Genomic DNA, 15,015 nt, shown 5'->3' with positions numbered 1-15,015 from the left:
TACATTAAAAGACGTAGTATTGTATGTAGACTGTGGGCCGTAGCGTTTTCTGACGCGCTGTACACCAATCTCCTTGCGCCGTTGAGATCACGATTTTTTCATGTAACACTAAAAAATCTACTCCCGTAGCAAGAAATTTAATCCTTGTGTCGAGTGTAGTTTTACAAACACTCAAGTAGCTCAGACTCAGGACAAGCATTCGTGGACACGTGTACATCGTCTCATTTGGGAATCGAACCCACGACAAGTCACGCTCAGTCAGATTGGCTTGGTGATCTCAACCATTCGGTTATCTGTGTACTCTCAGTTACGGTGTATGTTTAATATCGAGTTACAGAACACCTAAAACAATCAGTTAAAATCAGGTCTAACCAAAGTCCAGAGAGTATTTAATTTATTTTGAAAATTAGCACTTTTGCGATGGTAATCACCAGAAGGTCTACTCTGATCATGAAATCAACATCGTAGTCTTGTCTATCCTTGAGAGATATAACGATATAACTTACGTTCACAACAGTACAGCGGCGGACAAATTGCACTCACTTTTAGGTGCAGAATTCAAAGAATCGTATGGTAAAGGTGCTCAAAGAAAGAGTATATTTCGCCAACAGAAACAATCCATAAATATAAAAAACCATTTAATAAAATAACATAAAATACAAGTTATATATTATACAAAATAATGCTTAAATTAAAGGAATGCTTGACCCGTCTACGTGGCGATGTGCCCCACTCGGTCTCTCGGGATCAGTCGGAGTTCCGAGCCGTGCTTCAGGAACACGTTGCCTGAAAAAAGAACAAATATACATACATGTTACGAGTATTCTTTGATGATTCACAAAATTACACTTTAGAACTACAGGGGTAAAGTACAAAATTGTTCAAACAGCGTGGCGCGCGTCGTGTAGTCGCGACATATTGTTTGTTTTACATTTATAAATGCTAGAGTAATAGGGATGATGGCTGAGTATAAAAAGTAAAAATATATTTAGTCCCGCAGTTAGACAATTAAAACAAATATGAGACAAGTATTTTTAACCTTTAAAGTTTAGTCTTGTGATGTAACGATTTCGTATACTTTATACACAATCGTAAGGCCACGCATAAGTTCCATTCAGTATTAACTGATCAATTTATGTTAACATATCCCTACTAATCCCTACTAATAATATAAATGCGAAAGTAACTCTGTCTGTTACGCTTTCACGTCTAAGCCACTGAACCGATTTTAATGAAATTTGGTACAGAGATAGACTTGACCTTGAGAAAGAACATAGGATAGTTTTGAAGAGTTCTTTTGGAAACGCGATATAACCGACCTCGACGCGGGCGAAAAGCTAGTTACGTATAAAAGTAGAAAAAGAACGCTGAAAAAAAATCGCCATCCTTCGCATTGTTTTGGAGTATATTTTCAAGTGACACATACCCTGCCCTCAGACAAGAATACGGCAATGGCGATGTGATACAAGTTCAGCTAATGACTAGTGATTACGACTCATTAAATTACAATTAAAGTCTACCACATTGGAATGCCAAGTATCAATGAATGCTCACCTGCGGTCTGCTGTGGGTTGATGCCGATACCATCATCGGTGATGATGGCGCTGGTGGCCGGCTCCACGCGGAACTCCTCCGCCGCGAACTTCAGCACCGCTGTGAACGGAGTCGCTTCCGGCACGCTCAGCCTGTAACATAGAAACAGAATTAGGACCATACTTTTATTAATATACGTTTTTTGCTCGTTCTTCTCCATGAGAATCTACCTTCCGAATGAGCGGTAGCTTCAATAGGAGACTGACACTAGATTTTAATAATATTGTTTATATAAATTGTTTGCCGTCCAAAAGTGGCATAAGTATACAGAATTTGACTTTGACTGAATAGATGCATCAAAAAATGACTGGCCTGTTGGTGTAGTGGTTAGTGGGCCTTACTGCTGTAGCGGTCGTGGGTCCAATTCCCACGCAGGGCAAATATTTTTGTGGTGAGCATGATCATTTGGTCTTTGTCTGGGTGTTATTTATCTATAATATTCAGATTATATACTACCCTTGGTAAATACTCTTACTGAAAATCGATCCTTATTTAAAAAATAAGTTTGAATTTTTAGTGCTCCTTTGGACCCACCTCTGTAAATAAAATTGATGGCCAGTAGGTATTGAATAGCATTTTCAGCCGGCAAGAGCTTTTTTTAAATTATATCTATAAAGTAATGGTAAAATATAGGATTGATGAAAAGAAACAATTCTCAAGGATCTTATAAAAATATAATAAAAAAAAATTAGAAACTAATGTATTAACTTAACAACATATTTTCCCAAAACATTATGTCACTATCATAATCCTTGACTAAGTTAAAAAACTGTGACTTTAAGGCGTCATGTTTACACAAACGTTGGACAACACTACACAGTTCATACTGATTCAGGTTAATATAAAATGATTCCGAGGACATTCCTTCCCGGACTAGTTTCCCACAGTCTGCTAAAGCTTCCACAATGTACATAAAAATATCAGGATTTTCCATACACATTTCAATTAAATACCTATCATCAACTTTGAATAATAATCTCCAAAACTTTTGGTGTACGGCCTCTTTGCTTACAACTATGTTTAAAAAGCAGTCTGCTAGTGATTTGACAGCATGTATATATTTAGGGTCTTTGCTTATTAAACATAAAACAAATAGCTCTATGGTTTCCTGTTTACAGTCATGGAACAGATTTGGTATTGCAGTAGGACAAGCATTTAGTTCAGATAACATGACTTTACATTTGAATTCAAGTAGTTTATCCTTTGGTATGTTACGTGAGACATTTTTCAAGAGAGTTTCCTTCGAAGCTACTTCTAACATTAATTCAGTTAAGCAGTTTTCTAATTTTTCCTCAGAGAATATCTCAAGGAATAACTTAAAACCAGCGTCCATTTGATCTATTTTTGTGTTGGAGTTAATGATTTTCTTCAAAATGTATTTTGGTGGGTCAGTTAGACAATTCTTAAGGAGACTGTTAGATGTCTCATCATAACTATTTAAAACACTTAAAAATTCACTGATAATGTTACGCTTCTGCAGTTTATCAAGACACTTTTCAACATGTTGTGATATTAAAAAAGCATTTCTTAATTCAGTCACTGTTGTGTCATTGTCAGGCCAGTTATCTGACTGACACAAGTTTATATAGTCTTGGAAGAAGCTCAGAAACTGTTGAACTATAGCTGTATCCATTTTAAACCCGTGTAACTTCAACGTAGAGACCTGCACCAATCAGCATCTGTTGAAATGAATAAACTAAGTTTGACTATGTATGTACTGGTCAAATTGTCATCAAATTATATTTTAACAAGTTATATACAAGAACTGGCCTACGATGAAGTTACAGGGGCTCGAATATGTATGTATAGAACCTAAACTTACACTTTGAACGGCAGTTTTGGGTCAGAAGTTAGCGTGATCTTGAAAGTTACTTTCGACCTGTAGAATAAAAGAGAACGTATGTTAAACATCATAAATCTTAATCAGGATTAAGTAAATAGAGATTTATTTTTTTATTTTACACTTACATTTTTCTAGAAAACACTAGACTAGACACGAAAATTACAAAACCAGAACCACTATTTTCGCAAACTTGCACGATCTGATTATGACGTTTATATTTGACGTATGCACATACTGTCAATCTCAGGTGCGTTCACGTTTTGCTACAAGCACAGCATAGCGCTAATAATTGCTTACGCACGTTACATATTTTGTTAAAATAAGAAACAAAGATCATTTTATTTTAGATTGTCATCGAATATAGTTTTATTTTCTGCCACGATTTGAATGGAGTATAATTTGTGTAAATTCGTGCCAGTTTCCGAACTTGTATGTATGGTAAAAGAGGTTTCATTGAAGAACTCAAACTGTCAATTTCAATCCGTCGTACGTCAAAAATTGTTTTGATTGGACTTGACTGGAATTTGAGCGAAAACATCGATCGATTGTTTATAAAATGATACAATTTCAGTTACTTTAGTTTGGAGGTGTCAAGAGAATTAAAATTGAAAATGTTACTCAAACGAAACATTTTGGAGTGCTCAATAATTGTGTCTTTAGGCGGAACATTAATATGTGTTCTACTAAACTATTTAACTTCCATATCCCCAATAAGTGGGATATGGTTTCCTTTATACATTCTTACGTTATTTTTCATGTCCGTATTTGTTAGCGTTAAGTTTATAAAGTGGCTATTGAGTTTGAACAAGCCTATAAAAGATGATTTGGAGGAAATAGTTGCGAAGTATCCTTACTTGTCATGTCTGTCGGGTGTGTTACCGAAGACGAGGAAAGTGTCGAAGGTGGCAGAGTGTCGCGAGTACGACACCAACGAGCTGAGCGTGATCTCCACGGTGCTGGAGCGGAAGCTAGTGTCCTCGTGGTACGTGCCCTACATCTCGCAGGAGATCGGCTTTCCTTTCGCTTGTAAACAGATGCTGGATCAAATCATTGGCAGAAGTTTTCAGGTATGTAGTCCATCTTACTTTTGGTCCCTATGATGGTCTGCGATTTGTCATTTACACAGTTAAAAATTGACCATTTTTATTCACAGATCTGCAATAAAATAGAAACCAAAGATATATTTGTTGATGTATGTATTGTCTTAACCAGTCACCTCAATGAGTACAAGAAGGCTCAGAAACGCCAAGAGAAAGCACCGGCCAGTACTATTCAATCATTATATAAAAAATCACATCCTATTTTTGATGTAAAGAACAAACAAGTTGACTCAGCAGATCATTGTACAAATATAATTCGCATTATACTTAAAGAGCTGATTCCGTGGGAACTCTGGGACACTCCAAACTCAGAACTACTTGTCCGCATTCTATCGAAGAAGCTGGACAATTTCATTCACAGCACTTTTGCCGATCCTGTGTGGCTAAATGACAAGTTGATGACCATCTTGAAAGGTAGTGAACCAGTAGTGGAACCGGAAAAAGTGGTGGAGGAGGTGCCCTTATCAGAGTATGTACCAGAACCATTGACTGCTGAAGAATTATCAGCGATGGTCAGTCAGGGAACTAGTGTTGTTATCCCTAGTGATATTGTTGAGGAGAAAGAAGAGTGTGAGATTGAGAAGATAGAGAAAATCATAGAAGAAGTACCAATTAACAGCACACAGCCTGTTGATATAACGAAGTCACCAATTTTACGACAGCGAAGGGGCCGACAGGGCAGGAACGAAGTCAAGATATATGATAGAGTTATTGAAGGTTAGATATTAAGCAGATTTTTACGAAAAAAAAAAATTCTCTCTATTTTCACAAAGAAGTTTAAGTTTAAGTTACTGTATCCAATCTATATGTTTTCATGAACATACTTTTACTTATTAACCAAGCTAAATAGCCTTACTAAAGCTAAGGTAAGGTTTTTACTTTTAAAACCTTCTGCGGGTCACATATTTCTGCATTTTCTTGTGTAGGAAGTGTAAAGACATGGGAGACAGACATAGACCTGCAGTGTATCAGCATGGGGCAGGACTTGTTGGCGAGCCTGGACGGCGAGATCACGCTGTCGCGGCTGTGGGGACAGGACGCGGACGCCGACGGCAGCCCCAACCCGCCGCGCGGCAAGTCGCCGCAGCCGTTGTGGTTCGGTAACGATAAAAAACACGTGACATTATTAAAATATAAGAATATTTCTTTGATTTTTCCACACTAAAAGAACAAACGTGAATTTTCGTAAGCACCTGTAAAATGTGGTCTTAATAGTATGCAAATTTAAGGCCTAGGTCACCGGTGACCGAAGAACTTCGAACAACTTGGTTTTCATTCATCGTTTAATGTGATCACTTGGGCGTCTAATGTGTTAAAGTCGCTCAATTTATGACTCCTTGCTTGCAATTTTAAGCAAGTTTCTCAGAAATTCGAAGCAGGATGTGTATAGATTGTGTTCTTAATTATAGGCGAAGAAGAAACAATAGAAGTAGATCCTCTCGATTCGAGTCCGAACAGGGATAATAAGAAGGAGCACAGCCCGAAGCCGGCGGACGCGCTGCTGAAGGACCTGCAGACCACGGTCAGCCAGGCGAAGCACAAGATAGGCGACCTTCAGGTGGAGCCCAAACTTGGCTTAGATGTGACCCGCAAGCAAAACTCCAGTGTATGTCTATTGCACGTCTTTCTGCTTACGCTTAGTTCACTAACACTGCGCTTCTTTTAAGGTATCACTGATTATGAATTTTGCTTCAGAAGAATATTTTGAAGATTTTTAGGCCCGCAAGAATTAACCGATGATAGCTGACTGTCAATGAAATATAGACCTTATTGCTTTGTGTTAAGTCTCAAACATTAAAAAGATCTATAAAATAAGAATTTTAAACATGCTTCGCTGTTACTAAATAACTAAATGGTCTTAAAGAGTTGTTAAATTTCAGTTTAATTATTAATTTACTGGCTAAGTCTCCAGGCCAGTCCACCGCGTTTAGATAAATTACATTTTGCCAAATCTAAGCTGATCGTGTTCCCCAAATATAATTATAGACATGACATTTATTTCCTAACTAAGTCAAGTCATTTCCATACATTAGTTGAACACCTTCAGCGTTGACAGTTTTCAAACTGTATTTCGACTAAGGGTGCTCTCTCATCTTCGGAATAGGAACATTTGAATTTTCAATAAAAACAAATAATATATGTAGTTATTACGATTTGACAGTATTTTCGTTTCAAAATTCGCAGTAAAACAAAAGAGAAATGCAGAAAGTTTTCAGAACTCTAAGCTGAGGTTATAGACAGGTATATAAGGACATGCAAACTGTTTACGATCGCTTTCTATGTTTTGTCTGACTGTCCTACTCTCTTGGTCTGACTTGTTCTATCCGTAGACTTTATATTGGTTTCTGACATTTGTTTTTGAAGTGTAGTGTCGTCGCCGGACACAAGTGATGGTATATAAAGCCAGAAGTGCTATTAGAGAAACTGTATTATTTCTTTAATTTTTAGTTTATGTAGATAACCTTAATTAATTTCCTTAGCCTCGGAGATAAGCGAAACATTTTATTTAAATCAATTTACGAAAAGTGGCGTCCCCTATTAAGAGCCCGTATGTTTCTGAATCCGATGGCACTTGAAACATACTCCAACATAGCTTTGGAAAAGCTTACCTTAACAAATTTAAAATCGCCAGTAACCAAGCTGTGTACTGCTGTGAAAACTAATGTGAGAAATGTCAATTCCAATATAAAATGAGATGTAGAGTCAACTGTTACAACTCTGTTTATACATGTTTCTAATGTCTGTGTGTATTCACTATTTAAAATTACCCCACGTTTGGAAGGCATAATTATTTGATTGATTGATATACATTGATCTTCATAAGCTGGTATTTTTCTCTTTAAAATCGACCTCCGCTTTAAGGAATTTAATCCTTGTGTCGCGGAGGGTTTGAAAATATACAAGTCACATGCACAAAGACACTTAGACTCGGAACAAGCATTCGTAGATCACTCAAATGCTTGTCCTAAGCGGCATCGAAACTGCCCCACGTCACGTTCAGTAGTTTCGGAATGGCGACCTCAACCACTCGGCAATCCGTGCAGAATCAAAAAATCAAAAGGTAGGCCGCTTTCCAGGCACTTTCAAAACGTTATAATGATGACTCTAATTACGCGGTCCCAAAGTGTCATTCTTATGGAGAAGAACCGGCAAGAAACTCCAGCAGCTATTGGCTATTGCCTAATCAGCTAAAAATGTGGGAATTGATTTTAAATAGTGAATGTAAATATATCGTGTTATTGAATAACGTTGTGTTATATGTAAGTGTGTCCGTCATACCTGCATGTGTTGCCATGCATGACTGTTACTGCACGGGTATTTAGACCGAGTTAGTAAACTTCGCTGACTCAATCATGTGTGATTTCGCCAATCATTTTACTTATATTTATTTTATTTAAACATTTGTTCCAAAAGTAATATCGTCCCCTTCCTAAAATGCTGTATCTTTAAAGATGTACAACAAAAAAATGATTAATTACTGTTCATATATTTCATGTCTTTAGAGCCAAGAATCCTAAGATATACTTTCAAATTCAATTTGCTTCTAAAAATCTTTTATTTTCTAAACACTTATCCCCTATAATCCCTAGTTTCATTTATTTTTCCTTTGAAATCTTGCTGCTTATCTTTAATTGATCATATACTGATGTGTGTGGTATGGTCCCGGTGTAGGATGAGGCTGCCGGAATGATGGAGGGTCTTCTGGACTTCGGGATCGCTGGCCTGAAGAAAGGCCTCAGATTCACTGGCCTCAGCGATGACTCGCAGGTGACTGGCAAAATGCAACTTTAAATAATATTAAATACTAAAACTATTGCAATCGTTTAGAAAATTGTATCGCCGAGTCCCTTGTAATCTTCCTTTTGACGATATTGTTTCAATACCAACCAATTGTTTTGTAAATTTAGCAGTTCAACTTCGATAATAATGACTCATTTTGTAGGAGAAGTTGCACTCCCACCAAAGAGACAAAGGAGACAAGAGCCCCCCTCTAGAAGGTACCAGAGTGAAGCCGATACAGGAACATAGAGCCACAAACGTCACAAATGGACAAAGAGGTCAGGAAAGCTAAGAGATTTTGAACTTTATGTGTGTATCTTAAGGTTGGTAACTGTATGGATTGGTTTCAGACGAGAACAACGCACCGCCGTTAGTGAAACAGCAGAGAGTATCGTCGCAGGATAGTATAGTTAGTATTAGTAAAATACATTTTACTTAATTCATATTAAACTTTGTTGTATAAGTGGTATAGGTAACCCCATAACATAGACTTAGCGTCACGTCACGCACGTCACGTCAAACGTGATGTGCGTGACGTGACGCAGTATTGATCCCCGCTTAGGACAAGCATTTATGTGATCGATGAATGCTCCATCTAAGTCTAGTTGTATTTATTGTACTTGACTTGAAGGCTTGTCAAAACCCGCGTCATAAAGAAAGTAGACCTTTAATCCTTAGTGCAGGAGTCGTTTTTTGTAGCAACTACTATGTGAGACATACTGCGGGCTCGATCTCGGCATGAACCTATCCTTAGTGTGATAGAATGCTTGTTCTAATTCAACGTGTTTTCCTAACTCTTTAATCTCTTAGTGACCGAGTTTAATCTTTTTCGACCCCTAAATTTCTTTCAACGTTTCTCCTCAGGGTAGTCAGATACGAAATGTCGACACCAGGATTCTCAAAAAAGACATGCACGTATAAAAGTGATGATATGTCCTGCTTGCAGTATAAATGATTACATTTCATTTCTTATTTTTTCTGTTGTTGCTCGCTAGCCGTCGCAGTCTCGTCCGATCCCCCGCGGCGAGGCGTCCCTGCCCATGGTCCCGGACTCCCCCGAGCCGGAGTACGAGGAGGCTGCCGACCTGTCCACCAGTATCGCCAAGCTGCGCTGTCTGCTGCAGCAGCGCGCGCAGACCAGCCCCAGGTAACCACACCTCATCAAAATCACCACCACCATCGTTACCATAAATGGTTGATCCATCGTCAGGATCGCTGCCGTGCCGTTACAGTTAGCAAAGAAAAGTTGGACAAAAGCAGATCGATAATCTGCTTTTGTCTGCCAAACATGTTGCAATACATTTATAAATGCTTGCTTTAAAAAAATTGCTGAACACCATCACCTCTACCAATGTGTTCTGTGTGTGTGTGTGAGTTTTTGTTTATTAATACTGTGCCAGTTGTTCCAAAATGTCAAGGAGGATGTAACTCTTTTTTAACTTCATTGAGCTGAAGTAGGCGCGGTCTATTAACCGCAAAATTAAATTACAATGCATATCAACCAAGACTTGTAGACTTAGTTTAAAAATGTTTCCTAATATATCTGCCGTGCGATGTCTAGCCCCCTTGTACCCGTGTGTGCAGAGTGGAGCGCGCGCCGGACGTGTGGTGGGAGAGCGCGGAGGAGACCCGCGGGCGGCCGCTCCCGCACGAGCGACACGAGCGACACGAGCGGCCCGTCGACACCGCCACGCTCGCGGGTAACACTATAACACTATTTGTTTTACTGAAGGTAAATGTCGGGTCCATGGAATAGGGGTTCCGCTTCCCCGGGACTTTCCCCAAGTCCTTCGCCCCTGGACCTATTATAGGGGCTGGAAAAAGGCATTGTCCGCCCTTCTCCGCCCGGTGTGCTTTCTGCGGCCGGAGAAGAAAGTCGAAACACCAACATATCAACCTTATAGCAACCTAGGCTCGTGGCAGAATCACGCTGACATGCGACGGCGAGGCTAACGTGGCTTCCTACGTGAGCGACACAACGCGTTGCAACGCCGCGAAGTCGACGAATGCGATCAAATCAATGGCATACCCTACTTGTTCCCTATATGACAAACGGCGGCAAGACGCGACGTTATATAAAAAAAACAAAACATATTTTTTTTATAAATCAATCAACTCTTACCAACTTAAGGGTCTGACTCCAAGCGCAACCACGTATTTCAGCTATCTGAATTATAACCTGTTTCGTATAGTGGTTCATACCTATAATCCTTCATCCAGAATGCTTATGAAGTATAATATATACTGTAGGTAGCAAGGTGTTATCCCCTTACTATTGCAGATGAGTACGACATGAGCCTGGAGCGGAACGCGTCCCCCGGACAGACGTCCAACAACATGCAGAGACTTGACAAGTGAGTCCGTGTTCTTTACAATAAGTAGACTTTTATACTGATAGGTCGTCCAATTCAAATAGCGCTTAAACCAATTCTTTCAATAACGTGTAGTATTTAGCCATCGTCCCTTACATTTCAGCATTAAAGACTGCCTTACATTAATAAAAGAATGAAGTGTTATCCATGCTAAATTATCATAATAAATTATTAAGAATTTGTGATTTTAGAGTCACGACACAGATTTTCTAGTATCCTAGCTAACGTCAACTTAGAAGTTTCAAAGCCGGAAAATTCTCAGATAAAGTAATCATCAAACTTTTTATAAATACCCGTAATATAGTCAAGAATTTATAAACAACAGCCGGGACTTACAATTACGCGCTTTCCGAAACCCTCGTCATGAAATAAGTCTCCCATCTACGGAGCGATCCTGTCAAGTTAAGCTTAACCTGTGATCGATAAACTTGTGGACTTATAGTTTGGCCAAGAGCTTCTGAGACTGAGAGGAATTATAATTGAGAGAGACTAGTTGTAGATCGATGGCGTGCAATTGAGGAGGCCTATTCCCAGTAGTTCGCAAATATGGACTGATGATGATGATAAGAGATGTGATCAAGACTAGAGAGGCGTTTCTCCACTGCTAGAACATACAGTCCAGTCTATATTGAGGAGTGGCGTGTGTCAGGCTGTTCCAGCGCACGGTGACGGGCGTGTTCAACTCCATCAAGACAGCGGTGGGCGCGGAGGGCGAGGGGCCCGCGCCGCGCCCGCTGCACGACTGGACCTACGTCTGTACCTCCATAGAGCTCAGCGTGAGTACATCTACCATAAAAAGATAGATAGATACAATGTTCTTTATTTACACCTCATAAATGCAGGATCGGATACTAATAAATGGTTGCATGGTGCCACAATGGACGGTCTTATCGGCAAAGGCGATCTTTTACAGACAACTTTTACTAACTCAGTACTGTTTGTTTATTTATTTCAAGATAATCACCCAATGCACTCAGCTCAGCTTGTGTGTTAACTAATTTCACGAATAATGGTTTAACTTTCTTTTTAAAGGATTTTTAAAGATCTTCTTGGTCATATTTTCTGCTAAAGGATTATTTTAATGGTGTTAGGATTTGTGAAATTCTTAAGTCATCATATATAAAGGCTATAAAGTATTTTTACGTTTAAAACAATAGAATATTAAGGACCTGGTATTATGAACACCCATTGCAACAATACTCTTCCAAATGAATTTGGGGTAATCTGTGTGTAGGTATGCGGCGCAGTGGCGCGCCTGGTGGGGTCGCGGCGCGGCGGGTCGCATGTCGAGGCCGCGCTGGACTCGTTGGCCGAGCTGCGTCCGCGACAACCGCTCCCACCGCCGCCAGACCCGATCGACCTGGGTACGTTTTTCGCTTGCATTTCTTGATCTTTACACAATGACGAATGAGTGACTTCCTAGTTGTATATTTTAAGTTATATTTAATAGTAAAGTTCTGAATCGTGAACAAATATTTATTCGTACAAACTAATTAAGAGGTACAGAAACATTTTTGGTATAGTACATGGTAGAAGTTACTTCGTTTTTCTCCACAGGGATTAGTTTATAACATTTTGGAACCGCATCTTGACAGATAACGGCACTTCTTGACAAAGCTATTTTTTTTTGGCTAATTCATATGATTACTTCGTATATTTGTGACGGTAGTATAATGTTCCCATGCAGAGGAGTGGTGTGGCAGCGGCGGCGCGTGTAGCAGTAGCGCGGGCGCGGCGCTGGCGGCGGCCGGCCTGGCGCGCTCGCATCTGGCGCTCAGCCTCGCCACGCTGCTGCTGGCAGGTAGGGGGGGAGTGTCGGTATATGAAGGAATGCAACGCCTTGCTATACACCGACACAAAAACGGGGATAACGTAGCACGACGGTGCAGGTTCAGTCAGTAAAAGTATGACACTACCCGTTCTCTCCCCGAGGGGAGGGTGACCGTGAGGATTCTCCCGCCTTAACAAAAAAAACCGTGATGGAGTTCTGCTATCTTTAGGGTTCCGTAACTGCATATTATTATGGTCCTTTCACGTCTCGAGTCCAACTGGCACTAACCAGTTTTGGGCTGAAGAGCTTACCTCCTTCATAATTGCTATTCGTATCAACAAGTCATTAAAATCATCAATTTGTGAACCCCCTTACGGAAATTTCATGTCATTTCCCTGTCTGTTTTAACACTCAGATTTAGCGGAATCGTTCCTGGACTCGTGGCTGGAGGAGCTGGGGTCCTGGCTGCGGCAGCAGGTGTTCGCGACCTTTGAGCAGCTGGCGGAGAGTGACGCCGCCTTCTTCGAGCCTAAACCCAAGCTGCGAGACCTGGACGTGGACCAGACGTGCGCTGCGCTGCTTGAACGCATACAACGTAAGTAACGATCTAAAATGCCTTTGTCTCCACATACCACTTGAATAAGACAAAGACGGCATAATGACTGGTCGACTGCGCCAATAGTAGAGTGGTTGAGATTACCAAATCCAGTTCGGTCGGTTCGGTCTCCGCGTTTGTGTCATCCACGAATACAACCTAAGTCTGGGTGCCTTTGTGCGTGTGACTAGAATGTGTGTAAAATTACTAAATTCCTTACAGTGGGAGCCTCATTTCTCAAAATAAAATTAAGACACGATTAACTCAACGTTATTCTTGAATAATCTATCGAGAAGATTTGTATTAAACATCGATTGTCAGTCTAATCTGCGCAGTGCGCAACGATGTAATGTCTAATCGTTAGCACTACTCAAATCGGTCCAATGTGGTTTGGTCAGGTCACGTGACTCATTTGTCACCTATAACGCTGTACCTTATTTAGAACATTAGTGGTCATTTTGAATTGAATTGAACGAATTTAAAATTTGTATAATCATTATTAATTTTAATTCTCTGCTTCTCCACATAATTGATGCCGTAATTCACCTCCTTCTTCCGTTTCAAGCCTCTATGTACATATTCGGTGAGGAGCGCGTGACGGAGGCAGTGCGGCTGGTGGTCTCCAGCTTCTCCCACAAGGACATCAACGTGGACGTCCTCTTCCGGACCCTGGACCTGCTCGCCGGACAGTTCAAGAAGGCCGCTGGACTTAGGAATCCTTCATTTGACAGTAATTAGTAGAATATACTAGCTGTTTGCCGCGGTTTCACCCGCGTAGTGAGCAGTTTCGCGGTAATTTTTCGGTTTTCTACGTAAGAAACATCACCTTTTTTTGTCTTTTCCGCAATTTTTCCAAGCGAAATCGGTTCAGTCGTTCTCGAGTTTTAGCGAGACTAACGAACAGCGATTCATGTTTATAATATTCCTCACTTTCACACAACGACATCTAGTCTCAAACTAAGCAAAGCTTGTATCATGAGTACTAGACAACTGATAAACGTACTTATATATTTCTAAATACATACATAATATACATAAACACCCAGACAAAACACAAATGATCGTGCTCATAACACAAACATTTGTCCTGGGCGTTAATCGAACCCACGACTTCCGGTATAGCAGTCATGGCCACTAACCACTAGACCAACAGGTCAGTAAAATAAGGAGAAAGACTAGTGATCGAAAACAAATACCCTTATAATCACGTTTTAAAGTATTCTGTCTCTGCATTCCTCTTGAGGAAGACAAAGACAGCATGATACATAAGGGAGATGTTTTGCATCGTTTTGTATCGTTCCTGATAACAGCTGTTTATGCTATCTAACTTATACGTGAGTTTTGAATATCCAATGTGGGCTATAGACCAGTGTGTAGCGGTTGACCTGTTTTTGAGATTAATGTAATTAGGTACTTAAGTAGGTCACTTAAGGTATATTTTTGAACGCTCAAAGCGTAATTGAGTTATTCTTATATTGGTTATAATTTATACCTATATGTTTAACTAGCTTAGCCCGCGGCTTCGTCCGTGTAAATATAAGTTATCCGGTAAATAGCTTTTGTTCTTCCTGATGATCAGGCTACCTTGAAAATATAAATCATAAGATCTCAATTTATTCCATAACGATTGAATCTCTACATAATTATATGTTTTAATGCTTGAATTGTCTATACACTTCCAATTATAATGATAATATTTTCAGCATTATTCATAAATTGATAAGTTTATTTTGTTTTTCTTTCTAGTCTTAACAAATATCTGTTTATCTGAGATTATATAAATGTTATGTGATAGCTTTACACATTCCTGTAAATATATTTTATGTTATAAATTAGTTTTAAGTGATCTTAACTATTCCAAAAATATATAATAATGTTTATTGAATAAATGTTATAAATTATAGGAAAAATAAAACATATACATCCAAAAACCATATTTTATTTGATTCCTACAAAAATAT

At 39.5% G+C, this 15,015-nt stretch overlaps 2 protein-coding genes across 4 annotated transcripts; one reads left to right on the top strand and one right to left on the bottom strand.

The window, feature by feature from the left end:
* Positions 1 to 621: 621 nt before the first annotated feature.
* On the bottom strand, positions 622 to 3,687 carry LOC113500130 (ubiquitin-fold modifier 1). 2 transcript variants are annotated; one of them, XM_026880813.1, is made up of 4 exons: positions 3,562 to 3,670; positions 3,416 to 3,472; positions 1,555 to 1,685; positions 622 to 786 (listed from the first exon to the last, which is right to left on the bottom strand). In XM_026880813.1, coding segments are annotated over exons 1-4 (264 nt in total). In that variant the 5' UTR covers positions 3,564 to 3,670; the 3' UTR covers positions 622 to 712. The 2 variants fall into 2 exon arrangements, with proteins under 2 accessions (XP_026736614.1, XP_026736613.1); XM_026880812.1 differs by lacking the exons at positions 622 to 786; positions 1,555 to 1,685 and adding an exon at positions 2,249 to 3,272 and having other exon boundaries at positions 3,562 to 3,687.
* A 247-nt stretch (positions 3,688 to 3,934) lies between these two features.
* Positions 3,935 to 13,986, top strand: LOC113500095. 2 transcript variants are annotated; one of them, XM_026880771.1, is made up of 15 exons: positions 3,935 to 4,503; positions 4,590 to 5,253; positions 5,463 to 5,636; positions 5,946 to 6,094; positions 8,209 to 8,304; positions 8,480 to 8,594; positions 8,667 to 8,725; positions 9,312 to 9,463; positions 9,901 to 10,016; positions 10,598 to 10,670; positions 11,338 to 11,464; positions 11,923 to 12,052; positions 12,376 to 12,489; positions 12,875 to 13,054; positions 13,620 to 13,986. In XM_026880771.1, exons 1-15 carry the CDS (start codon positions 4,048 to 4,050, stop codon positions 13,790 to 13,792), a joined length of 2,778 nt encoding a protein of 925 aa, XP_026736572.1. In that variant the 5' UTR covers positions 3,935 to 4,047; the 3' UTR covers positions 13,793 to 13,986. The 2 variants fall into 2 exon arrangements, with proteins under 2 accessions (XP_026736572.1, XP_026736571.1); XM_026880770.1 differs by having other exon boundaries at positions 5,946 to 6,142.
* Positions 13,987 to 15,015: the final 1,029 nt, after the last annotated feature.

This window comes from Trichoplusia ni, chromosome 13, assembly GCF_003590095.1.
Source record: "Trichoplusia ni isolate ovarian cell line Hi5 chromosome 13, tn1, whole genome shotgun sequence".
NCBI classification, from domain to species: domain Eukaryota; kingdom Metazoa; phylum Arthropoda; class Insecta; order Lepidoptera; family Noctuidae; genus Trichoplusia; species Trichoplusia ni.
Note: the sequence above shows the minus strand (reverse complement) of the source record. Positions and strands in the feature narration are given on the sequence as shown.